The sequence below is a fragment of the Eubalaena glacialis genome, chromosome 4 (assembly GCF_028564815.1).
Source record: "Eubalaena glacialis isolate mEubGla1 chromosome 4, mEubGla1.1.hap2.+ XY, whole genome shotgun sequence".
Classification (NCBI taxonomy): domain Eukaryota; kingdom Metazoa; phylum Chordata; class Mammalia; order Artiodactyla; family Balaenidae; genus Eubalaena; species Eubalaena glacialis.
The window spans coordinates 174,423,268-174,449,905 of NC_083719.1; the positions used below are offsets into that span (position 1 = coordinate 174,423,268).

General features: G+C 54.5%; 1 protein-coding gene across 10 annotated transcripts; it reads right to left on the bottom strand.

The window, feature by feature from the left end:
* Nucleotides 1-3,611: 3,611 nt before the first annotated feature.
* On the bottom strand, nt 3,612-25,702 carry FCHO1 (FCH and mu domain containing endocytic adaptor 1). Of its 10 annotated transcripts, none has more exons than XM_061188648.1 (26): nt 25,647-25,702; nt 20,669-20,760; nt 19,529-19,603; nt 18,235-18,376; nt 16,928-17,041; nt 16,582-16,686; nt 15,433-15,531; nt 15,244-15,340; nt 14,107-14,151; nt 13,913-13,991; nt 13,151-13,175; nt 12,702-12,759; nt 12,041-12,219; nt 11,934-11,958; nt 11,508-11,559; nt 10,851-10,942; nt 10,170-10,445; nt 8,182-8,294; nt 7,985-8,072; nt 7,721-7,829; nt 6,846-7,001; nt 6,396-6,528; nt 5,754-5,953; nt 5,049-5,104; nt 4,370-4,534; nt 3,734-3,810 (listed from the first exon to the last, which is right to left on the bottom strand). In XM_061188648.1, the coding sequence occupies exons 1-26, from the start codon at nt 25,671-25,673 to the stop codon at nt 3,791-3,793; spliced, it is 2,622 nt and encodes an 873-aa protein (XP_061044631.1). In that variant the 5' UTR covers nt 25,674-25,702; the 3' UTR covers nt 3,734-3,790. The 10 variants fall into 10 exon arrangements, with proteins under 10 accessions (XP_061044634.1, XP_061044638.1, XP_061044631.1 ...); XM_061188650.1 differs by having other exon boundaries at nt 10,170-10,331; nt 10,854-10,942; nt 16,928-17,080; XM_061188647.1 differs by having other exon boundaries at nt 5,754-5,932; nt 16,928-17,080.
* Nucleotides 25,703-26,638: the final 936 nt, after the last annotated feature.

Sequence of the window (26,638 nt, forward strand, 5' to 3'; positions counted from 1 at the left end):
TTGGGATTGGGGCTGGTGAAGATTCGAACCCTGCTGTGTGCTGCGTCTGAGTCTCTAGAAGTTTCTGGTGTTGACACGTTACAGTTGGGAGCTCTGGGGCGGGGGAAGATCCAGGTCCACAGGTGTGAGCCGGGTGATGGTTCAAGTCATCCCCTGCTTCCTCTCCCATTGCGATTTCTTCCCGTGGAGGAAAAGGGGCAGGTTCTGGCTGTGCCTCAGTTTCCTCGTCTGTAAAGTGGAGGAACTAAACCCCGGTTCCTCTAGCTGGGACAGGTCTGGGGAGCAAGGTCAGCACAGAGCAACTGCATGATGTACACTACAGCGGTTGAAGGGCGATGACATTAAATGTCTGCATCAAATGGGGGCACTTCAGGCCTCAGAGGCCCTGGCTCATACACTTTCCTGCGGCGGCAAACCCTTGAACTTTGGAGCCCATTGAGGTTTCCTGGGCTTAAGGTCTTCTCCTATCCTACGGGGTCCCCTTGGGTTTCCTGTGTTCATGAGCCCCATAAAAGAGCCAGAATCAAACACCGGATTTGGTGGGCGTGGCTCTGCCCATCTACCTCCACATCAGGCAAGGGCCCCTTCCTGTGTCATCTCCCGGGGAATGTGAGGGTCCTGGGAGCTGGGTCACACCCAGCCCTGCTTGCAACGTGGAAACAGATCTGCCTCGTCAGAAGTTTGAGTCTGGGGGCTTCCCTGGTGGTGCCGCGGTTGAGAAACCACCTGTCAGTGCAGGGGACACGGGTTCGATCCCTGGTCCGGGAAGATCCCACATGCCGTGGAGCAACTAAGCCCGTGCACCACAACTACTGAGCCCACATGCCACAACTACTGAAGCCCGCGCGCCTAGAGCCCGTGCTCCGCAACAAGAGAAGCCACCAGAATGAGAAGCCCGCGAACCACAACGAAGAGTAGCCCCCACTCGCCGCAACCAGAGAAAAACCCGCGCGCAGCAACGAAGACCCAACGCAGCCAGAAACAATAAATAAATAAAATAAAATAATAAATAAATTTATTATATTAAAAAAAAAAAAAAGAAGTTTGAGTCTGCTATACTGCCAGAGTGGCTTCAAAAGCGTCAGGTCAGAGTCTGGGGCTGGAGGGCCTGGGTTCAAATACAGACTAGAATTATCATATGACCAGGAATTCTACTCCTAGGTATCCACCCAGAAGAATCAAAACCAGGTGTTCAAATAGGTGTACACCATGTTTAGAGCAGCATTAGTCGCAATCACCAAAAGGTGGAAACAACCCAAGTGTCCATCAACAGATGAGTGGATGAACAAAATGTGGTATATTATTCAGCATTATATAGCAAGGAATGAAGCACTGACACATGCTGCAATGAGGAGGAACCTCAAAATATGCTGAGTGAAAGAAGCCAGACTAGAAAGACCACATTGCGTATGATCCCATTTATACGAAATGTCCAGAATAGGCAAATCCATAGTGTCAGAAAGCAGATTAGTGGTTACCAGGGGCTGGAGGGAGATGGGGAATGGGGAGTGACAGCTAATGAGAATGGGTTTCCTTTTGGGGTGATGGGAATGTTCTGGAACTAGATAGAGGGGATGGTTGACAACATTGTGATTGTGCTATATGCCACTGAATTGTTTACTTCAAATCATTAATTTTCCATTATGTGAATGTCACCTCAATTAAAAAATTATCTCAATTAGGCCATTCACCTACTGGGGGTGGCCTCTGGCTGGTCACTTAATTGCTTTGTGCCCCAAACTGAGGTTTTGGGGCATCCCAGGTGTAGGAGACCAGGGCGTTGTAAACCACCAAACGACAACCCACCTGCCTGGGGTTGGCCAGTTAAATGGGGATACCACCTTCCCTCCTGGGACTCACCCTGCCAGGTAGGCACATGTCACACCAGCTCTGAATGTCTGGGCACTTAAGAGGCCGCGCCCAGAAAGGACTTCTGTGTTTTAAAGGTTGCCCAGCCTCACTGGTGACCCAAAGAAAGCAAATGAAAGCCACCAGGAGGTGCCATTTTCCTATCTCTTATCAGATGGGCCAGAACCCAAACCCAGATAATGCCCAGAGCCGTGGCAAACAGTGTCTCCTCACTCAGTGGCCCACAGCATGGATATGGCACCCTAGCCACTCAGCCACAGGACCAGCAAAGGGACCGTCTTAGAGGGCTCAAAGCCACTGAGCGTGCATGCACTCATGCACGCATGTGTGCAGAGACCTGGATGGAGGGGACAATCCCATAGGCTCAGATGTTTGATTCTAGCTTCTTTATGGGGCCCATGAGCTCAGGGAACCGCAGAGCCCCATAGGGTGAGTGTGGACTATGAACTTGCAGCTGAGGAGCTGAGGGCCGGAAAGGGGAAGGACCCACCTCCACTGGCTCCAAAGTCCTAGCTGTTGGAGGCAGTGAAGTGTGTGTGCTGGTGACATCACTGCCTGAAATGCCCCCATTTGCTGCAGGGACTAGTGTAATTGCCCTTCATACAGACAGTGTTGATCGTGTACTTGCTCTGAATTGAGGATGCTCCCCAGACCTCTCCCAACTAGAGAATTTCCCCCCATTTTACAGAGGAGGAAACTGAGGCACAGCCGGGCCCCTCTCACCCCCACACACCCTGACTTTGGAGGACAGGGTGGGAGGATCAGAGCATACAGGCCAAATCCTGCTTTCTGCTTCCTGAGCTCCATCTGGCCCTGGCTTGGTCCCTGGAATCTGCATGGTCTTCAGGGTCAGGCACCCAGCATACCCACATGTCCACTGGGACCCAGGACTTTCCATCAAGCTCAGACCTGCTCTCCACCACAGCATGCTGATTACCACACCTGTCCTGGGCCCCCCTCGGGCTACCCCTTGCCCAGCTGCACTTAGGATCACCCTCCACCCCAGGACCCCCAATAAATAAAAGAATACCAGCACTTCTGGGGTGCTTCTGTTCCCGGTACTCTTCAAAGTATGTGACCTCTTCACAACCACCCAGTGAGGTGGGTTACAGATGAGGCCCCGGGGAGGTCAAGTCACTGGTTCAGTCATGCAGCCACTGGGGGCCAGGCAGGCTCTAAACCCACACCTTTTGACTTCACAGCCTCACGGCTTCTAAGAGCTTTCTCCTGCTCACAGCTGTGGCTCTACAGCCTGGCATACAGTAGGTGCTCAATCAGTGTTTGTGGACTAATTGCTTTCTCACAGAACTCACAACTCACCATCCTTCTGCCTGGCATGCCCATATCCAGCCTGCAAACTCCTACTCAAACCTCAAAGCCCCATTTATAATGCCTTCTGCTTAGGAAGTCTTTCTGGCATCCCCCTCTAGGTTCCTCTAGTCCTTGTTCTCTTCCACCAGCCCACAGGACTGGAGGTGTCCATGGGGCTGGGGGTGTTCACGTCTGGCTTTTTCTCCCCCAGTATCGCCCCGCACGGGCTAGGTGGGGGTGGAGGGGTAGGGATAAGGATTATTAAGGATATTAGATTTCTCCCACCCATCCGTCTTTTCTTCCTCTCCTCTCTGGCGATGTGAAGGAAACTTCCTGGAGCAGGAAAAGGCTTGTTATTTATTTTATTAGAAAATAGAGTGTTTATTTAAAGAACATTAAAAGGCCAAGGACCTGCATGAGAGTTGGCATGAGCAGGAGTGGATCTCAGGCTCAGCCAGACTGAGCGTTGGGATCCTCTCCATGGAGTCAGGGCCTCAGGGGAGGCCAGGGTGGGGGACCCTCGGGTCTAGCAGGAGGGCAGGGAGCAGTCAGTGAGCACCAGGGCGCAGTGCAGAGCTGGGGCCAGTGGTGCTGGTCGGCCTCTGCAGGCTCAGCTCACCAGGTACATCCCTGTGGAGGCAGGGTTGTGAGGGGTGCAGGGGGGGCCCTTGCCCCTACCCTGGGATCCCCCAATCCTCTTCAAAACACCCCTGTAACTCACTGTTCCCACTGCCCCATGGACCCCAGCAGCCCGTTGTGGGGACGGGAGAATGGGGGTGGGGATGGGTTCACCAGAGGGGCTTCTGGCTCCCTGCCTTGGGTTCTTGCAAGGATGCCGGCCAGGGGACACTTCTTTTGTTTTGGCTGCACCCACAGCACATGGGATCTTAGCTCCCCGACCAGGGATCGAACCCGTGCCCCCCGCAGTGGAAGCTCGGAGTCTTAACCACTGGACCGCCAGGGAATTCCCGTAGGGGACATGTCTTGATCCCTCTCATTGGGGCCCTGACCACCCCTCTCTCCACCTGTGCCCCCCATCTTGGGTTTCCAGGCCCCAACACCCACCTATCCTTTCCAAACACCCCAAATGCCTCTCCCACCCCCGCACCCTGGCAGAAGCAGGGAGTGGGGCTCGGAGCGCGGCCTGGTCTTGGCTCCGGGGATGCGCAGCGGCAGGGCGAGGGCGTACCTGTGGCGAACCTTCTCTTTACCAGTGACATGCGGTAGCCACTCCCCACCAGCTCCAGGTCCACGCCGGACAGAGTGGCCCCCTCGCTGGTGAACTGAGCAGCCACAGGGCTGGGTGTGCTGGGCCCCGAGCATGGCTCCCAGCTGGCAGACAGGCGGCCAGAGCCTGAGGAGGTCTGAGGTCAGCTGTGTCCTGTCCCCGACCCCAGTCCTGCTGTGACCTGGGCTCCTCCTCAGCCCTGCACCCGAGCCCTTTGATCTGTGGCTCTGTCTGTTCCGTTTGACTTCCTCTTGTGTCCTGCACCCTTTTCCTTTGGCCCCACGGGGCTGTGTGTGGTTTGCAAAGGAATCCTGCCTCAGGGCCTTTGCACCTCTTGTGCCCACTCCTTGGGATGCTCTCTCCTCCAGCTTTGTCAAAGCCTTTTCAAGCTTTCCTTGATGCCTACACTGCCCTGCTCCTAGCACATCCCCCAATCCTCCCCTAATTTGTTTTTAAAATTTTTTTAGCTGTGTCGCGCAGCTTGCGGGATCTTAGTTAACCAACCAGGGATCGAACCTGTGCCCTCGGCAGTGAAAGTGGAGTCCTAACCACTGGACTGCCAGGGAATTCCCTCTCTTCTAGTTGAAATAAGCCTCTCCCATTTGAGACCCCCAAGACCTTATGCACAACCATAACTCACCCCCTGTCTCGGACACATCCGGAAGCTTCCATAGGAGCCGCTTCTCCTCCAGGTTCCTGGCATCAAGAGAAGCTTGGTCCGGTCTCCACCAGAAAGGACATTGGGAGCCCAGGGTCCCAGCTCAGTTGCCTCATGGCTACATGACCCGAGAAAGCCGGGTCTCCTTCCTGGCCTCAGTTTTCCCATGTGTGAAATGGGGGTGGGGTATGGAGCAGCTAGTTCCTGAAGGCTCTACAGCCTTGCAGCACTTTTAGATGATGCATTCGGCCCTATTAATTTGGCTTCTTGGTGGCAGGTTCTACCTTGTGTACAAAACAAAGGCAACATTGTGCAGTGACTAAAAGCCAGGGGCCACGAGTGGGTGGCTGGGTTGAAATCCTGGTGTGACCTAGGTAAGTGACTTAGCCTCTGTGTGCCTCAGCTCCCCCTCCATAAGTGGGGATGATGGTGGCCAACCCCTTGAGGGATTGCTAAAAGCTCCGAGCCTGTCAGTGTGTGCAGAACACATGGAACAAGCCTGACATGTGGGAAGCTCTCGGTGTCAGATATCATTATTGCTAGTAATATCACCCTTAGCTCCAAGCAAGGTGAGCCCACAGTGAATGGTCAGGCCTAAGATGGACCCTTCGGTTGGCGTATCAAAGGGAGGTCTGCTAGGTTCTGGGGGCACTGCTGAGCTTCCCCAGGCCTCCCACACGCGCTCACCAGGTGGCAGCCGGCTGCAGGCGGACGTTGGTCACAGGCTCCCCTACGGGCAGCAGGATCTGGACATTGGTGAGTGGCGTGGGCACGGCCGTGGCACCAGGCCGGTAGCTGTACTCCACCGAGACCTGAGTGAGGGTCGCCCCGCACTGCCAGTGGGTGCTCAGCTGCAGAGGCACGGACTGGGCACCGGGGCGGGAGAACTAGGGGAAGGGAGGACAGGAGAGAGGACACGGCTTGAGCCGTCCTGTCCTGCCACACCGCACGCTATTCAGCCACACTGCCCCTGCCATGCCACCCGCCATTCAACCGACCTGACTGCACTGCCTTAGGACACCCCAGGGGCTCTTTGTTGATGAGAGGTTGTGTTACAACACGTCTCCAGCAGAGGGCAGAAGAGTGCCCCATTCTAACGAAGTCTTGGGGACAGGTGCCAGCTGCCGGGTCCTGGGATCGGACCTCTTCTAATCTGCACGATGGGGCCATCTGCACTAGTGCAGGCCAGGCCCCCCTACACTGCCCACCCCGCCTACAGCTCACCCCACGCTCATTGCTATCAGCCTCCATTTCTGCTGCCTGCTCACCCTCTCCCCACCCACCATCCCCTCCCTGCCCCCTCTGCCCCGCCCCATCCACCTGGCCCACCTGGTACCGCAGCAGCACTACGTTGTAGTAGGAGGCAGCTGGATTCTGTTCTGCCTGACGCTGCAGGGCTTCAGTCAGAGCCGCCATGTTGAGCCAGAAGTCTTTGGTCTCAGGGTCGCTCTGGGAGGGGTCACTGCAGAGACCGGGAATAATCACCCCAACCCTCGGGAGATGCCGTCCCAAGGGCCTCCAGCATCCCACCTACACCAAGGGCTTCCTAAAGATGCAGATTCCCAGGCTAACCTTGGGACCAGTAAAGCATAACTCCCAGGGAAGGGCGAGGGTGGGAAGCAAAAGACGGAAGCAGAGTGAGTTTCAGAGAGGGAGAGCAGCTTGCCCAGGGTCACACAGCAAATCCCGGGAGGCAGAACAGGAATTCAGAGCCGGGGCGCTCCTGGCCCCCACCAGTCCCTGGAACCCCTTAACTTGTCTCCCTTTCCTCAGCAGTACCTGAAGAGCAGGTCAGCATTGGGGTGGAAGTGCTCAATGGGGGCCGTGTGCACGAGGCGGAAGCTGAGGACCGGTGGGGGCGGGGTTCCGCTGAACACACGCACGATACCAGCAGGGAAGGTCATGGTCAGCTCCCCAGTTACTCGAGCCAGGCAGCTGGTGGGGGCGGGTGGTGAAGGCACTGGGCATTGGCTCAGGGCTCTGCCTGGCACCTCACGCTCCCCTCTCTCCTAGTTTCACTGTAGCCTGTGGCTCACCAGGTCCCTCAGAATCAGCAAGGCTCTGACCATGGCCAGCCTCCCAGCCCCAGCCTCCACCTCTTGTGTCCCTGCCTGGACAGCAATCCAGACACCAGCAAGAATCCACACTGGGCTGAAGGAGACAGGAACACCCACTTCTCCAGTTCTCTTTTCCCCAGGCCACCAGGAAGCTCAAAGCAAAACATTCAGTTTTGTAACTGTCCTCAGCTTGGGTTTCCGGTCCAATACTCTCCTCCTCTTTGTGGTTTGATCTTAAGGTCTTTTCGGCTGGGCACCGCCCCCAGATTATCCCTGGTCCCTCAACTCACCCTTAACCTGCCCCCTCCATGGGCCTGGCCTCTGGTCTTGCTCCTTTCAGTTTGACGCCCACAGCAGCCTCAGAGGAGTTCCTCTAAACCGTGGCTACATCAATGCCTAGCCCTGCTCAAACGCCTTCCATGGTTCCTACACCCCTCAGGATGGGTCTGGTTGTTCAGCTCAGTGTTCGAAGCTGTTCCGCGGTAAAGCAGATCATGAAACCCACTTGAAAGCTGTCCCTGCCGGAACCTAGATGCACAGCCCCCAGGGAGCCCTGTTTGCCTGTCACCATCTGCACTGTGCCCCACCACTGTGTACCTGGGGTTGTGGCCACGGAAGTAGGCGTGGACATACTCAGTGAAGGCAGTGGCCACGGGCAGGGCATCCTGGGAGCCCAGGACCACAGGGCTTGGGCCCCGGGAGACTCCTGGGGGTGGCAGGGAGGGAACGAGGGACAGGCCGAGTGAGCACCGGTCCCAGGCTCCAGAACCCGCCCTCTGCCGACACGGCCTCCATTGTGTCACTAAGCCACACACCCGGACCAGAGAAGGTGAAATTGACACCCAGAGAGGACCCACGTACCATGTCCTGCCTGGAATGAGAAGCTGGGCCGTTCTGGGATGTTGCTGGGGGCTGAAGAGCCCAGTGGGGAGGGGCTCAGGGAACGAGACTGGAAGGGAAGAAGATAGGCCGGCCCGTGAACACCCTAGCAGCAGTGCCCCGATGCTGACCCTGGAGGCGACCCCCAGCCCGGCTCCTGCCACCCCCCCTCACCCTACCAGGTCCCCGTTGCTGCGCATGAGGGGACAGGATGCTTTCCTGGAGCGAAGTCTCCGGGGTGGGGCTGCCAGGCCCTCCCTGGCTGCAAGGTCAGCAGGTACAGGCATCAAGTCTGGGGAATGAGCATAAGAACAGACATGGCTGAGCTGCTGCCTGGGCCTCTCCAACCTCCCCAGGGGAGGAACTCAGCCCCAAACTGGGAGTCGGGCTTATAGGAGGAGACACCCTGATGGTTGGGAGTCCTAGGGTTACAGAGAAGGTGCTGGACAGGACTGTATACACCATCTGCAACCCTGAGTCTCCCAGACACCAGACTGGTGGCCCAATAAGGGGTGAGCTCCCCATCACTGGGGGTATGCAAGCAAGGGCTGGATGCTCAGGAGGTAGGCACTCTACGGGGGAGTGGGGATTTGGCAGAGGCATTTTACCCAACATTTGGCAGTTCCAAGGGTAGTCTCCCACCCTGGCTTGTGTCTTGAGTCACACCCTTCTAAATTAACTAATCATGATGTAACACCTAGGTTCCCCTCGCTCTCTTGCTTCCCTAATGTCCCTGCTTTGCTCCATCTACAAACGCTTACTCGCCCACCTCCCCTCCTACCTACACCCCAGGCTGTGCCAAGGTTCTCAACAGGGTTGGATCCTTCATGATGCTGGGGCCGCCCTGCATACTGTAGGGTGTTGAACAGCCTCCCTGGCTTCCACCCCTCAGACGTCAGGTATACCCCGCCCCCAAGTGGTGACAATCAAGTGACAGTGGTGACATTGCCAAGTGGCCCCTGAGGGGCATAACTGGCCCAGTTGAGAACCTTAGTTCTACAGTAAAGCGCAGACAACTTTATCTGTCTACACTCATGGTCTACACTCACTCCCTTGAGCCCTCCCTTGAACCAGCTCCAACCAGGCTCTTTCTTTAACCACGGATGGTACCAAGCCCCCCACCCCACCCCCCGCCACCCCGTCACCACTGCTGGGGACCTCATGTGGTCACAGCCCACAGTCCCTCTGACTCAGGCCCCCAGGAGCCAACCAGTAGCCAATCCCCTCCTTCCTCCCCCCTCTAGCCCTGCCCCTGCTCCACCCTGGACGCTCTCCTACCCTCTCCCTGGGCAGCCTTCCATCCCACTTCAGCTTGATGATGTCTTCATGCAGCTGTCCACAGGGTGCTCCAGCCTGGCCTCCCCCATCCACCTGACACCTAAAGGCCCAGCCTTGACACGCCCCCACCCCAGCTTCTTCCGCCCCATCTTCCCTGCTCTTTCTGCCCTTCCCTCTCCTTTCAGCTGCCCTCAGGTCCTCTGCCCTGATTCCTCTGTTCTCTGGGTCCCGTGACTGTCTGCTGGCCTTCTCCCCACTGTTACCCCATCACCACTTAGCTGGACTCACCTCCCTGGTCTCTGGCTCTCATCCTTGCCTACCAAGCGGTCAGAGAGAGCCTGCAATCCGAGCAGGTCCCACCCCTTCTTTGCTCACAGCCCTCCCTCCTGTGGCTCTGACCCTGCTAGGGGTAAAACTCACATTTCTCCCTGGGACCACCAGCCCCCACCTGATCCCCTCTCCCTGCCGACATCTCCCCCTCCACTCCCTCCTTCTCCCTGTCATCTCTCTGTTCCACCCACACTGGCCTCCTAACTGTTCCTCAAAGGGTCTTGCCTGTTTCCACCCCAGGACCTTTGCACAGGCTGTGCCCTCCGCTGGGAATGCCCTTCCCCCCCGTGTCCATATGGCTGCGTCCTCACCTCCATCAAATCCCAGCTCAGATGTTCCCTCCTCAGGGAGGCCCTACCCTTCTGAGTCCTCACCAGGCACCTGCCACCTCCTGCCTTGTTAAATATCCGTATCACTATTGTCCCTGCAAGGGTGAGGGTTTCTGCCTGCCTGGGTCCCGGCTGTGTCCCCAGCACCCTGTTCAGACCCTGGCCACATTAGGTGCTCAATCCTCCCCCAGGACTCAGATAACTCTCAGACTAGGGGTGGAGGAACTCACCTCCTCCAGCCACAGCCTCCACCCCCCAGGGACCCGGGGATGGTGCAAGGGGCTGTGGTGAGTCTGATGGCAGCAGGGGCTGCGTCCCCCTCGACTCTGGGGGCGGCACCCTACAGGTAGGTGGGCTCTGTGGGGTGCCCGGGCGGGGAACCCAGGAATCCGGGGAGGGGCCGGGTGCCGCGTGGGACGGTGAGTCCAGGCCGGAGTCCTCCACGTTCTCGGGCGACGAGGAAGAGAAAGGCGAGGGGCTGGAGGTGAAGCCAAGACTGCTAGAGCCTGGGGGAGGGAAGGGGGCAGCCAGCTCCAGACCCCACTCACACGGAGTCCCGTCCATCCTCCCGCAGGCCACGCCCATGTCGAGGAAGGTCCGCCCCCATTCGATGTCTCCCTCACCCCCCCTCCACCCCAGGCCATGTTCTCTGGCTACTTTCACCTCCACTGATGCCTGCCTATCCACTCATTGTCATCCTCACTCCCACGAAGGCCACACCTTCTCGCCGGCTCCGCCCACTCGTGCCATGGCCTTGCCCACCCTCACTTTGACCCACAAAGGACCCCCACGTCCTCCCTCTGGCCTCGCCCACGGTCCTGACTACCGACTACCAGAGCCTCCTATCCTTGCAGTGGCCCCACCCTTCCTCCTGCTGGCCGCTCACGTCCCCGAAGCCCCACCCCCATCACCTGTGAAATCTTCATGGTCAAAGGCGGACTCTAAGGGAGGCCCAAAGAGGTTCCTGGAAACCTGCTCATCCGATTGCAGCTTCTCTGCACAGCTGGGGACAGGGAATGGAAAAGAGGGGTGTTTCCATGCCTCCTCCCACTTCAGGACCTTTGTACTTGCTGTTCTTGGTCTTGAGCTCTGTCCACCAGATCTCCCTACAGCCCCCTCCTGCTCCTCTTCAGGGCTCAGCTCAAAGTCCTCCCCACCTCCCCTGCTACCCCTCCACCACGGCCCCAACTAAAGTCACCCACTCCTATTTTCCATCACATTGCCTGCTTTAGTTTCTTCACAGCACTTGGAAGCATCAAATATGCTCTAAATTATTTACTATTTTAAAAATCTGAGCCTCTAGAACGTGACCCTGAGAAGGAGGACCTGTCTTGGTTATTTATCTCCAGAACCCAGAATAGCACAAGTACACATAAGGTGCTCAATAAATGTTCATCAAGTGAATGACTAAGTGGTCCCTCAAAAATGGCACGCCCTTAACTCCCTGCCAGGATAAGAGAAGGGGAGTCAGAGACATGGGGAGGCAGCAGGGGAGGAGAAGAGAGGCAGGGATGGCCCTCACCTGCCCACTCATGTGGGCCCAATGCCCCACCTCCCATGGAACCCACCTGCCAGCCCTTGGGGCAGATCGAGGCCTCTGTAGTTTCCCAGCAGTGTCCCCTGCAAGAGATGTACCTCCTTGAGCCTTTCTGTCGCCAGGCCTGCACTGCTTCCCACTCCACACACCAAGGAGACCAAGGTTTGGAGCTGTCTAGTCAGCTGCCCAAGGTGACCAGCAAATCAGGCAGAGAGGGGTTCGAACCTGAGCCAACTTGTCTCCAGCTTTTGGCTTCTTTCCCAGCCCCAGCGATCCCTTCTGGCTCTCATTTAATTCTCATAATGACCCCATTTTATAAAAGGAGATCAGAGTGGGTAAGCAGTCTGCCCCAAGTTACAGAGCAGAGCTGGAATTCAAACCCACACCCACACTCCAGGCCCAGTCTCCCTTCCACGTGCTCCTCGTCAAACTGAAGACCCCTTAACAGGCTACTCACGTGAAGAATGGCGTTTCATGGTGCCCTGTGGACAAAGGGGTGGCATCAGGTCGGTGGCATCCAGCCAGCCCCACCTGCCCCACACACAGCACCTCCCCACACCTCACCCCTGGGCCAGGAGGAAGGATGAGGCTGCCAGCTGTGGCCCTAAGCTGTGCTGCAGCTGCCTCGGGGCTGCAGGTTGGGGCCCGGGCCTGGGCGGGCTTGATGTGCACGTAGAATTTGCGGGGCTCCTCATCATCAAAATCGGAGTCGCTGGATGAGAAGCGGGAGGGCTCCGCTGTGCGTGCACTGCAGTCAAGGGGCCAAGCGGATTCCAACACAGGGTTTCCCTCCAGTCAGCCCTCAAATCCATCTCTTCCTGCTCACATCCCTTCGAGGCGCTGCACAATTCCATCTCTCACCACTTGCCACCCTTGCCTTGACACCATGTATTTGCCATTCTCCTCCCCCCACAAGCCTTCATACAAGCATGCCCTGTCCTAACTAGTAAACTCCTATTCAGCTGCTAAACCCCAACACCGGTGACCGTCTCCTCCAGGAAGTCCCCTTGGCTCCCCTTCTGGGGTAACCAAGCTCCCCCCTCTCCCTCTTGTTCAGCCCTGACCCCGCAGGGCGAGTGTCTGCATTTGAATCTGCTTGGTTCACAACTGGAGGCTCCCCTCAGGATGTACACAGAGAGGGTTGCTAATGGTGGGTGGATCACTGTGGACAGAGCTTTGTCCTTGCTGTGCCAACAACTGCCCCCAGAAGGCGCCAGGAGGATATTGTTCTGGGTCACATCAGGCCGGACAGTGAAACCTTCTTCATCCACCTCTGGACATGTCTGGGGGGACAAGTGGTGAGTTAGTCTTTCTGGTACCAAACCTCCCATCTCACCCTGCCATGCCCCCCCTCCACCTCTGGGCCCTGACTCAGACCGAGAAACAACCCCAATGGCAATAACGATCTTCTCGCAGTTTGTGGGCAGGTTCTTGGAGGAACAGAACATGCCGCAACCTGTCCTGAGGGGCAAATTGAGGCTAAGAGGGGACATCGGTCCCTCCCACGTGGTCCATGGGAGTTTGCAGCCATGGTGGGATTTGAACTTGGTCCCTAAGCTGTGCTACCTCTTGCCCCTTGAGCTCCAGGCTTGGCTTCCAGGCCTGGGTGGGGGGCCAAGGTGGGATGGACCCCTCCCACTTGCAGCCCGGCCTGGCCCCTCCCATGGCACTCACCCCTGAATCGGGCTCCAGGGAATCTCTGGGAATGCAGAAGGAGGTGTCAGTGTCAGCTCCCCCACCTCCTCTGGCCCTCCCCTCCGCCCCCAACACCGGACATGGAACCTGGGGCCAGCCCCTGGGCTGCTATGTTGTCCCAAACTAGCCCTGCAGGTGGTGGGAACTTGGGGCTTGCTTGGGGCCGGGGCGGTGAATTTGGAGTTAGCTGAGCATGGGGTGTTCTCAGTCAACTTGGAAGGGGAGGAACCCTGGAATTAGTCTGAATGTAGGGCTTACCTTGGCAGGGAAATAATGGGGCTAGCCTTGGCAAAGAAAAGAATCCTGGGCTAGCCTGGGCAAGGGTAATCCTGGGCTAGCCAGGGAGACCATGGGCATAGGGAAGAATGTGATACTAGTCTGGGCAGGGAGACTCTTGGCTCGTCTTAACAAAGCAAGAATTGCCAGGCTAGATTAGGTGGGGAAACAGTAAGGCCAGCCTTGACAAAGGGAGAAATCCTGGGCCAGCCGGGGCAGGGGCAACAGGCAGGCCCTGGTCTAGTCTTGGCAAAAGGAGAATTCTGGGCTAGCTTGGGCAGCGGTAATAGTGAGCCAGTCTGGGACAGAGGAGCTCCTGGCCTAGCCTGGGTGGAGGGACTCCTGGGCTAGCCTGGAATACGATTCTCCTGGGCTACCCTAAGCAGGGGCCTTCTGGGATACCCTGGGCAGGGTGAGGGATCTTGGGTTAGCCTGGGCCAAGGCTGGGTTGGGGTGCTTCCTCACACAGCTGCAGGTGGCTCCCGCTCCCGCCGGCTCAGTCCTGGGAGGCGAAAGGCCTTGGCTCCCCGCAAACGTTTCACTGCTGAGGACAGATGAGGGGGATGCAGCTGAGCCCTGGGGGGGTTCCCCTTCCCATTCAGATCTGCCTCCCTCATCCCTGTGGTCCAGCCTGGGCATCCAGGCCCAGACGTACTTGCCTTCCTGCAGGGCAGCCGCACTGTACGCCTCAAAGTCCAAAGGCCCTGAGACAGAAAAGATTGAGAAACTCAGCTGGGCAGGGAGACTGGGCCTGGCGAGGGTAGCAGTATATCTTTGGCCACACAATGGCACCTGGATTTGAGCTCAAGACCAGTCAGGGTCCAAGGCCTGAGCCAAGATGCTGAACCAGCCCCAGAGATGGTCATGAGTGGGATGGGCCAAGAGTTCTGGTCCTGCCTTGGATGGTTGCCACCTTGGGATGGACTGGAGAGGGCACTGCCTGAGTTATTTCTTCTACTTCCAGCATTTCTGGGTGGAACTGGGGTGGTTCAGGGGATGGACCATAAGTCTGTGAGGTGGGCTGAGCCTCAGGTGCCAGGATGATGACCTGGGACTCTCTCTCAAGGGTGATGGGGAGCCATAGAGGTTATATGAGCAGGAGCAGGACATGACAAACCTGGAGCCAGTGAAGGGCAAGAGTGGGGGCCCACACAAGGAGAGGTGGCCTGAGCTGGTGCTGAGCTATAGAGACAGGAGGGAGAAAAGACAGACCCTAGTGGTTGACTAGAGCTAGGGATGTAAACTGTGTAGCAGCATCTACTGAGTGCCTACTATGTGCCAGGTACACACTTTGCCCTTTATCTGCATCAAATTACTGAACATTCACAACACCATTAGGTGGGGGTTATTATCATCCCCACTTTACAGATGAGGAAACTGAGACTCAGAGAAGGCAAGACAGACGTCCAAGATCACACAATGAGCGACAAAGAAAAGACACAAACCCAGATGTGACCCCAAAACTCTTGCTCTCAATTCTTCTTCAACTCTGTATCTGGACATATTCAAATTGGTCTTTTGCTCAACAACCCTCAATGGCTCCCTTGGGCCCTCAGGGGAAAGTCTGAAAGGCTGAGCTTGGCATTCAAGGCCCCTCTGGTATCCAGTTGTAAGAGATTTACATATAAGATCAGGCAGCAGATCCTCTTCCTCTGTGGGCTGCTGAGTTAGATTTGTCATCAGCCCATTTTTCTGATGAGGAAAACGAAGCCCAGAGAGGTTCATTCTCTTCCCTCTTGAGTCCTGTTCCTTCCCTACAGCTCCACAGCCCAACCCCCACAGATGCCCAGACTCACCAGGCTTCTCCTGGCCTGTGCCCTTGCTCTCTGCAAACTTCCTCAGCAGCATCTCCACGCTGATGTTTTCTATGTTCTGCTTAAACTCCTCATGTACCTGGGCCAGGCGGACGGAGTGTGTAATCAGGCAGGGCCAAGGCCCTCTTGCCCAGAACCCCAGCTTCATTCCCCACCCCTGGTCCCACTCACCTGCCCAATCTGCACATGGGTGTCCTCCACTGAGTGAGCATAAGAGCCCAGCAGTGCCTTCATTTGCCGCAGGTGGGTCTCCTCCATGGCTTGGAAGCGCTGAGGCAGGAGGGAAGGGGCAAATGGGAAGGTGGGGCCACAAGGAGTGGCTATGTGACCCAGCCTGACCAATCAGAATGTTCCAATCCCCTGGCCTCAGTGATTGGTTTGGGGAAGAGCTCTGGGACTTTTGCTGGAACCATGGAAAAAAACACTTTCATACCCTGAGTCAATGTGTTGGTGGATGCATGTGGGGGCTGCTGGTGGCTACTTTGCTACACACACACACACACACACACACACACACACACACACACACATCCGGGAGGGCATGTCTGCCTGGGAGTAAAGCCCTCAGGGAGAAAAACAGACTTGAGAAGCAGAGAGGCACAACTTCCTGCCAATGCCATTTGAGCACCTGGATCCAGCCATACCTGAAGCTCTGCCCCCTGAACTTTTCAGTTCCCTGAGCCTATACGTCTCCTTGTCAGTTTGAATGAAGATTTCTATCACTTGCAAACTTTCTATCACTGCAAAATCAGAAAAAAAAAATCTGATTCTTAATCCTGAGATCCCAATCTGCTTTTCAAACATTTGGGTAGACAGAGACCCAGAGAGGTGCAGTGCCTTGCCAAAGGTTGCAGAGCTGGTGAGAGATGGAGGCTGGACCAGGAATCCAGGCTTTTCAGCTACCATGACATGTCAGGAGACTCTTGGCTTCTAAACCCTACACTGTCTTTCTTTAAAAACCTCATCAGTGATAATAAAAATAATAATACTAATACTTCATAGAGTGGTTTCTATGCACCTGGTACTAGTCTGAAAACTTCACATATGGTGACTCATTTAATCTTCACAACAATTCTATGAGGCAGGTACTATTACTGCCCCGATTTTACAGATGGGGAAACTAAGGCACAAAACTGATTTGGATTTTGAAACAATAATAACAGTAACAATAGCTAAGTGGCTCTAGAATTCTACGGCTTTAAGCCTGTGATTCTCAGGCTTCTGGAGTCGAGGGTTTGGAAGGTTCTGGACTTCTGGGGCCCAGAGCATCCTGGGCCCAGGAATGTGTAGGTCTCCAAGGTACAGATGCCTGATTCTTACCAGAGCTGAGTCCAGCATCTTCTGCTCGAAGTCAGCACGGGCTGAGTTGTACTTCTCCACTGAACGCCGCAGGCTCTCTGCTGCCTTCTTGGTCTTGGTCTCTGCCTAGGAGGCACGGGGAGGGGATGGGGTTGAGAGGGTGACACTCAGGGCACTTCCCCTGGCCCCATCCCCCAGCACGTAGACGCCTTGGGGTGCCCAGCATGTATGTGGTTCATGCAGGTTCAATGACCATCGCTCTGTGATATGTTTTCACTCTCCCAGCAGGCAGCTCCGTCACCCCTCGGCAAATTCCTCCGACCTGTGTGGGCCAGCGGTGACTGGGGACCTGCAGCTGTGTGCCCACCTTGTCCATCTCCTTCTGGCTGGTGCTCTCCCTCCGCAGCCGCTCCTGGTCCATGCAACGGTTCAGGTAGTTCTCGCGGGACTTGGGCAGGAGCTGGCTGACGCCTGCAAGGACCTGCACAGCGTCCAGGGTGCCCACCGCTTCCTCTTTGCACTGTGGGGGCGGAGAAGAGCATGCGGGCCACCTGAAGCCCCTGCTGGGGTGCAGGACCTGAGCAGACCCCAGGTGTATGCCGTGAAATTCCCAGCTTCCCAAACTCTGTGGGATTCCAGGTCCTAGAGAATACTTTTTCTGAGTATTCTATGAATTTCAAAAATTTTAACTCTTTAAATAGGTGATATTTACACATAATTCACATTTCAGAAAGTTTTAAGGGATGAGTTCAGGTAAAAGCCTCCCATTATTACCATGATACTTCTCCAGAAATAACTGGCACATGGACCATCAAATATGCCCATTTTTTATAACAAATGCCAACAGTCCATACTGTTAAACTCACTGCTTTTTCCACTTAATAATTCATTCCCAAGATTGATCCATATCAGCCTGTAGAAAACTTCCTTGTTCCTCAATTTTTAAAAAACTGTGGTAAAATACATATAATATAAAAGCTGCCATCGTAACCATTTTTAACTGTACAGTATGAAGTACTACCAACTCCCTTTTTTAACAGGGGTTACTTCCCCGGGCAGTCCAGCGGTCAAGACTCCGCACTTCCACCGCAGGGAGCGCAGGTTCGATCACTGGTCAGGGAACTAGGATCCCGAAAGCAAGGTACGGCCAGAAAACAAAACAAAACAAACAAACAAAACCCCCTGCAGATTCTAGGGATCTGTAAATGCAAAGCCTTTATGACTCTAGAATTATAAGCTTCAAATATTTTGGGATCCCGAGAGTCTAAGGTCTGGCTCTTCCAGAGTCTAGAAACGTCAAATAACAAGATCTGTAGCTCCTGATGCTCTAGATCAGGGGTCATTTTCACACAGCACAAAATATTCTTCTTTTGATTTTTTTTTTCAACCACTTAAAAATGGAAAAACTATTCTTAGCTCGAGGGCTGCACAAAAACAGGTGGTGGGCTGGATGTGGCCCGCGGGCCATAGTTTGCAGATCCCTGCTCTTGAATTTTGAGACTGAAATTCACCAATGCTCAGGTCTGTGAGATTCTGAGTTTGATGTCGTGGAATTAACAGAATTCTCAGAGGCACACACCAGGGGCTGGAGGTTCCAAGGCCCCAGGAGTCCTGGGATCCTGGGAGCTGCTGGCATCCCCCATCCACCAGCCTTGCGGTACCCACAGCACACACCTTCTTCTGTGCCTTAAGCTGTTCCTCGCCGTAGCGGAGCACGTCCTTGATGAGGTCCTGCAGCTTCCGTGTCAGCTCCAGGTGGCAGAGCGCCAGCTTGTCTGAGGAGACTCGGAAGACCTCCCAGAGTGGGGCGAAGGTCCTGGAAACAGGTGGGGTCACACATCCCGGGCCCAGCAGGCCCAACCCCCCAGGGACCCCCTCATACAGCATGGCTGGCATTGGCTCAGGCATCTAATGTGTGCCGGGCCCTGCTAAGCATGAACACATATGAATTCATTTAATCCCCACTGCAGTTGTGTGAGGTGGGCCTGTGGCAGATGGGGAAACTGAGGCATGGGAGGCTCCATAACTCACCCAAGGGCCCTCAGCAAATGAATATCAGAGCTGGAATTTAAACCCAGGCCGAGGCCCCGCAGTCCTCTGTCTGGACTCCAGGCCCCGCCTGATACTCACAGGCAGCTGAGACTCAACCTGCCCAAATCAAGTTTGCGGGGCTTTCCCACCTCGACAGAAGACCCCTCTGGCCTCCCCACTGCCTTCGCTCTCTGCTGCCGCCATTTTGGCCCCCGACAGAACCTTTGCCCCACAGGAGTCACAGGGAACTTTGTAATGCCAACGGAACCACATCACATCCTGGTTTAAAAGTCACCTGTGTGTTGGGGTCCTGTGGCCCCTTCCCTCTAGTTCTCCCCTACTTCATCTCCACTCTGTCCAGGCCCTGCAGCCATGCCAGCCTCTTTGCTCTTCCTTGAACACGTACGGTGCGTTGCTGCCTCAGGGCCTTTGCACTAGCTGAGCCACCTGCCTGGGTCTCTGTCCCGCAGACACCCCCATGGCTGACTCCTTCGCATTATTGAGGTCTTGGCTCCAGAGATAGTGTCCAGCCTCTAATCCTCCTATTTTGTTCTCTTCCTAGCACTTTTCTCCCTGGGAAAGGACTTTGTGCATGTTTGTGGTTAACAACCGTCTTGTCACACATCCCAGATGTACACCTATGAACAGGGCATGAAGGTGACTGGAGGCTTTATCTTTCTTGATTACCCCGGGCCCCCTGGTGCCTTGAACAGTGCCTGGCACACAGTATGTGCTTAGTAAATATCCAGTGAATGAATGAATGAACTAGTGAATGAATGAACTATATTCCTCTGTCCAATGAGCCCCATAAGCAGGGGGATGACCCCCTGTTCCACATATCACAAGCATGAAGAGATGTCCACCCAACGGCAGGCTCCTGTTGCCCCCCAGCGCCCCACACCCTTGGTCACTCCTGTCCCACCCAGAGCCCACTCACCCCACCGAGGTCCCGTTGCTGGCCAGCTTGGAAAGTTTTGCCATTGCCTTCGAGTAGGTCTCCTCGATGGTGGCCCTGGGTAGGAGGACAAGGCAAGGATGGGGAAGGTTCCGAGCACACTTGGGGAAGGCCCCACACCCCTGGGCCTCAGTTTCCCCATCTCAAACATCTGAGCAGTGGCTCTCCAGGAGAATGATACAGTCCCCTGACAGGGGGAGGTGTTCTGGAAATTCATGGGAGAAGTTTTTATCCTTAAGTAAAACATCAGTAGTAGTAGCAGCAGTAGCAACAGCAGATAAAAAAATTTGTAAGCACATAATATAAATGTTTTATATGCTTTGTCTCATTTAATTGCAGAAGACAAACTCATATTTCCTTTTTCCCTCTAGACAGACACTGCTAAATGCCTACCTAATATCCACTCACATTTTCATCCTAATAGAACCTCAGTTTTGTTTGGGGTAGCAGTGTGCCCAGTTAAAACCAGTTACCCATTGGGGTATTTTCTGATAGAGGCACCCATGGGGTAGCATAAGCAACAGTGGATGGACCCAGGGTCTGAAGGTCCATAAAATAAAGAGTGGCCCCTGTCCTGTATGGCTGCGACAGGTCCCACGTGACAGCCACAAAGGGAAAAACCTGGTTAATAATCCTTTGGACTTTCTGCCCAGATTTAACGGGCGTTCAGCTGCTGAGAAGCTGGGGAGCAGAGGCTGCCTTGCAATTTGAGTTTATTATGTTTTCTCAGACGTCGGAGCATTGACATGCTGAGATGTAGATTATTTCATCATACATGATTTTTCTTTTATCATACTCAGGGCCCGAGACTGAGTTTTCAAAATTCTTCTTGTAAGTAGGTCGTATTAGCATCTCTTCAGGGGGAGGCGTTAGAACCTGGTGATTGTCATTTAAGATGGGGCACGTGGCTGATAGTGTTGAGAACCGTTGGTTTGGAGGGTCTTCAAGCCCATTTGGTTCCTGGAAACCCCAGGGGCCTGGATCCTTTCTGGCAGGGTGTGGTGTGGTGGGAGGATGGAATGGGCAAGGGAAAAGGGGGCACCAGCGTTGGGGCACAAGATGAGCATGGCTGTGTGGACTGTGGGACATGGCCATGGGGTGGGTGGGGCTTGGGGACCTCACCTCTCCCGGATGAAGTCTGCCAGCTCCTTGGTGGAGATGGGCCCCTGCTTCACACTGTGGTACAGGACCTCAAAGCCATGGTTCTTCTCTCCCTGCAGGCAATGGGGGTGGAGATTGAGAAAGGGGATGGAGAGGACATCAAGGTTACCTAGCAACAGGGGCTGGGCTGAGGAGCTAACCAGAAGAAGTCCATCCTTTGGTTGTAGGGATTGGTTCAGGCCTGAGCCAATCAGCCTGTTGCATTTCCCCCTGGTCACAAGGATTGGTTCATGGGCCTTAATTTGGCCCAATCAGAAAGAAGCCTGGGTGAATTCCCTGGCGGTCCAGTGGTTAGGACTCTGCGCTTCCACTTCAGGGAGCCTGGGTTCCAACCCTGGTCAAGGAACTAAGATCCCACAAGCCACGAGGCGTGACAAATAAATAAATAAATAAATAAACAAAATTTTAAAATAAATAAAATAAAAATTTAAAAAAAGAAAGAATCCTGGGATTTTTCTCCCATAGTGGAGGGAGAGACATTCTCATTCACTGGTTGTCTCTCTCTGTCACTATCTTTCTGTCTTTGTGTGTGTGTGTGTATCTCTGCCTCTGTTTGTTCCTTTCTCTATCAGTCTCTTCCCCTGTTTTTCTCCCTACCTTTCCATAAATGATTATGTGGTCACAGGAGATACTGGAAACCAAGTGGAAACCATGAACTTTGGAAAGAAGCTGAACCTGAGAGGGTCTGAATAAAAAGTGTGTTGAGTAGAGTTGCTGGATCAAACCAACCCTGAAAGCCACACTACTGCACAACTTTTCAATTTTATGAACTAATATGACCCCTGTTGCTTAAGTCACTGTAGTTGTGTTTTTTGTTCTCTTCAACATGAAAACTCCCTCTCTGAGAACCCCACAAAGCAGGATGCAGGTCTGACACCTCTCTCAGGACCCAGCAATATCCAGTACAGGGTGGGGCACAGAAAGGGCATTTCAGTTTGTTGAATAGATGGACAAAAGTTATTTTGCTCTTACCTGGGAATGGTGGGAACAGAGCCTCTACCCTGGTGCCTGCTGATGCCTTGCACCAAACCTCTTTCCTCCTAGTTCTGGGGTCACCATGGTGGGAGAGGCCAGGGCTGTGCTGTGTGATCCAGATCAGTCACTGTCTCTCTCTGAACCTGTAGTGGCTCCTCATTAAGATGGGGGCAGGGAGTCACCTACCTCTCATATGGGGATGAAGTAAATAACAAGATGATCCACATCACGGTCTCCTAAAGCCCCAAAGGCAACCCTAGTTTTTTTAATTCATGGTATTACTTAGTTATCATTTTGCTTTAAGGTTGCTCTTGTTTCTTCTCCAAATATATTGATTTAAAAGGGCAATGCTTACCACTATTCTCTTTTTTCTTTTTTTTAAAAAATTTTTTCTTATTTTTAGGCCACACCACACGACATGTGGGATCTTAGCTCCCCGACCAGGGATCGAATCCATGCCCCCTGCAGTGGAAGCGCAGAGCCTTAACCACTGGACTGTCAGGGAAGTCCCTACCACTATTCTAAGTGGAAAGCCAGGACCCCTTGCCATAATGAAGTGGACGGGAAAAAATAAGGCAACAACTATGTTTTAGTGCCAGCCAGACCCTGTCACACGTGAAAGGCAACATGTCTGAAGCTGTCAGTTAAAAAGGGCGATCAGCTGGGGTCGGAGGGAAGTAGAGATATTTTAGCACCAAATGGGACCTTGTAATTAGACTGAAAGAGGAAGCTCACGGAGGGATCCAATGTTTTTTTTTTTTTAATTAATTAATTAATTAATTAATTAATTATTTTATGGCTGTGTTGGGTCTTCGTTTCTGTGCGAGGGCTTTCTCTAGTTGTGGCAAGTGGGGGCCACTCTTCATCGCGGTGCGCGGGCCTCTCACTATCGCGGCCTCTCTTGTTGCAGAGCACAGGCTCCAGATGCGCAGGCTCAGTAATTGTGGCTCACGGGCCTAGTTGCTCCACGGCATGTGGGATCTTCCCAGACCAGGGCTCGAACCCGTGTCCCCTGCATTGGCAGGCAGATTCTCAACCACTGCGCCACCAGGGAAGCCCCAATGTTATTTAATTCCCAACACAAATCACTAAAGTGATCCCTTTGCGAGCACATCACAGACCCTCTGGAAATGATGGTTTCCTCCATCCTCCTCCAACCTGAGGGGTTCACCCTCCCAGTTACCAGGAAGCTTGAAGGATAAAGCCAGAAGTCACCACCAGATAATCCCTCTTGCTGTGCAAATGGAAAAATGGAGGCCAAGACTGGGGAAGACCCAGGACAGCCTCTTGGCCTCGCCAGCAAATAGCAAATGGTGCAGACATGCTGCTCTTTCCCACCACGGTATCTTTGCTGGGGCTGTTACTGTCACCTGGCTCACTAGCCTGCAACTTTTTCGACCCATCCAAATTCTTCTACCTCTCAAGGATCACTGCCAGGCCCTCCTCCTTCAGGAACATTCTTAGACTCTCCTCAGACCCCCACTTTCCTAAACATTCATTGTTGATCCCTCCAGCTCCCCAGGAATATATTTTCTCTCTTCTCATGTCTAGAACTATACTTCTTTTTTTTTTGTTTTTAATTTAATTTTATCTTTGGCCTCGGCTTACGGGATCTTAGTTCCCTGACCAGAGATTGAACCTGCACCCTTGGCAGTGAAAGCTCGCAGTCCTAACTACTGGACCGCCAGGGAATTCCCTAGAATCGTACTTTCAAGGCTCAAGTGTCAAATCCTCCTTTTATGCACTGGGTCACTCTGAGCCAGTGTCCTCACCTCTCTGGGTCTCAGTTTCCTCATCTGACAAATGGGGACAATGACAGCACTCACCTCCCAAAGGTCTTGGTGAGATGAGGCTGGTACAAGACACAGGGCCTCCTGCACAGTGCTGAGGGCTCAGCAAACAGCCCCAGCAGGCCCCCGCCCACCCTGCCCAGGGGATCCTCGGGTGAGGCTGCACCAGGCACCGCTGCCCAGGCCAGCATCTGGAGCTGACTCACAGCCAACTGCTGGCCCGTTTCCCAGACCTGGCAAAGCCCCCAGCAGTGTCTGGCTCTCTCGGGCTGGGCTGGCAGCCGAGTGTCCTGGGAGGGGCTGTCTCGGGCCTGTGTCTTCTTTCAGAACCTCTGGACTCCAATCTTGCTCCCACGCCAGCCCCAGAGAGATCTTTCTAATACAGCTTGATCACGTCCCTCTCCTGCTCACACTTCCCCCGTGGCTCCCCAGTGCCGTCCATGCCTCCAGACCTGACTTGGTCCAACAAGACCGGGGCATCCCTGTCTGGCTTGATTTCTCCTGACTGGAGCCTCCTTCAGGCCAGTCAGGGCCCCAGCGTCACCCAGCAAAGAGTCACCAATACTAACAATAGATTAAAAAAGAAACATTAATTAAAAGAAACAGACATTCCAGGGGTACTGCCTTAGTCCTGGGGAAGCAGGAGTTTCATCCCTCTTTCCCAGATGCAGAGACTGAGGCTTTGAGATGCAAAGCCACCTGCCCAAGAGCTCCCAGAAGAGCCCAATTCAAATCCCAAACTCAAAGCTCTTATCCACTGTGTACCAGGCTATCTTTGGAAGGAGGAGTTGGGGGTGGCTTCTATTTTCTCTTTGCCGGTCTGAATTTTCTGCAGCGAACTTGCATGCCTCATACAATGAAAAAGAATTTAAAAGAAATGTAGGTGCCGCATTCCATTAAGAGAAATTTAAAATAAATGTAGGTGCCGCTGTCAGGGTTCCAATACTTGGGCGACCACCGATCCTCAAACAGCTCAACCCCCTTACACAGATCGCCACTAGGGCCTCAGAGAGTGGCAGCCCTTTGATGGGGTCACACAGCCATTCAGAGGCAAATCCAGGGACTCTGACCCTTGGGAAGGAGGTGGAGGTCCGTCGTACACCGCCCCCCCCCACCCCACCCCCCCAGCAATTGGCAAAGAAATGCGGCCCCTTTAAGAAAGCAAGTGCTAGTAAGAGGAACCCCAGCTGGGGAGGGAGAAAGGCCTGTTGCCATGGGCAACCAGTTGCCTAGCAACTGGGCTTCCTTTGCAAGCTCTGGGCCTGCAACTGAGGAAGGGGCTTTCTGCCCTGGTCCTTCCCTGATTCTCCTGTTCACACATCCTCTGTGGCTCCCCATTAGCCTAGCTCTGCGGGAGGAGTCCTTGTGCCCTCAACTGGCCACCCAGTGTCACACCTCTGGATTTCTGCCCAGGCTGTTCCCCCTGCCCAGAATGCCTTTCTGACATCCTGGAAAATCAGCCTTCAAAGCCCATGGCAAACACAGCTCTGTGTCCTTGCTCCTCCTCTGGGCATACCCAAGGCTGGGTTCAGCCCTGACCCTACAGGGCTGGGTGTATCTTACTGGCTCTGTGTCCCCCAGACAGGGGGCTTCTCAGGGTCAGGGCTTGGATGGAATCTCTTGGGGGCTCCAGCATCTCCCAGAGTTGGCTGGGTGTGGGGTGGTGGTGACAGGGAGGGAGGGAGGGAGTGAATGAATAAAAACAAGTCTGTCTCACTTGGCTCCTTGCGTCACAGTATGTGGTCCCCAGCCTGGAGGGCAGACAGGTGAGAGGGTCCCTAGGGGTCAAGTGAAGAAAACCCCCCAACTCTCCAGGATGGGGAAGATGTGGAAATTCCCTGGTTGGAATGATCCTGGATACTGAAAGTTCAGTCTGGCCCTGGGTTTGAGCCCTGACTCTGCACTTTCTCACTGGGCAACCTCAGGTGAGAGATTCCTACTCTGGGCCTCAGTCTCCCTGTTCAACCTGTGACTTGCCCAAGATCACAAGGCCTATGACGTCTGGGGGTATAGATTCAAACCCAGCCTGACTTTTCCCACTTTAACTTCTACCCCCTGCAGACCCTCCATCTGCCCAAGACTCTGCCCACAAGCCCCCAGGTCCCTCCATCTCCATAAAAGCCCCCACAGCCCTTCCAGGAGTCCCCACCAAAGTAACAGCGGATCTTACTTACCCAAAAATACTCCCCAAAATACGACATCCTGATGGCCTCTATGGAGACCCCCGAAGGCTCCTGTCTGGTGCCTATCTGAAGAGAGAGGCAAGTTTGAGCTGTAGTCATAGCCAGCTTGGGCCTGAGGAAGGGAAATTCCAACTGCTCTCCTTGTGGAGGAGGGAGAAAGAGGATGGAGAAGGAACCAAAAACCTCAAGGCTGGGAGTATGCCAGGGCCCCTGAAATGATACAGCTCTGGGCATGGTCCTCAAGTAGCTCCCAGCCTGGGGGGACAGAGCTGGATACAGATGCCCAAGCCCTGTGGGGTCAGACTAAATGAAGAGATATGGGCTAGGGGAGCCTAGACTAGAGGAAGGGGCATAGGGGTTGGGGTTTTTAAGCATGAATAGGAGTTCATGGTCGGGGATGGGTAGAAAAGCTCTAGGCCATTTCACAGATGGAAAAACTGAGCCCTTCCCAGAGGGGAAGCTACTTGCCAAGGTCACACAGACAGGAAATGACAGTGGATTTGCACTCGGGCCAGCTGAGTCCCAACTTGAGCACTCAGCCCCACGCTGGGCAGCTCCTGTAGGAAGAGGGTCTGTTGAGAGGTGGACAATGGGACTGTGATAGGCCACATGGCAGTCAGGGTCCTTGAAGTGTCCCTAAGGTTCCCTTGGGGTCTCCTGAATCCCTCTACAACAGTCCCCATGTCATGCACACTCCTGTGATGGAAAGCTCATCCCTCACCATGGTGACCCAGCTGACACTGGTGCCCCCATGAGTCCCAACCCTGCCCCCTGGAAGCCAGTGTGTTCACCTGGTATCTGAGTCACTGTCCAGCTCCGTGCCTCAGTTTCCCCATCTGCAAAACGAGAGGGCATGCCTAGAAGGGGTCTTGCTGGAGGACCCCAGGCCTCCCTGCAGAGGGGGCAGGGCCAAGCCACCAGGCGAGGGAGGGACGCTTGGTGTCCTTGGCATGTTCTTGAGGTTGGGCTTGTCACTGGAGCCC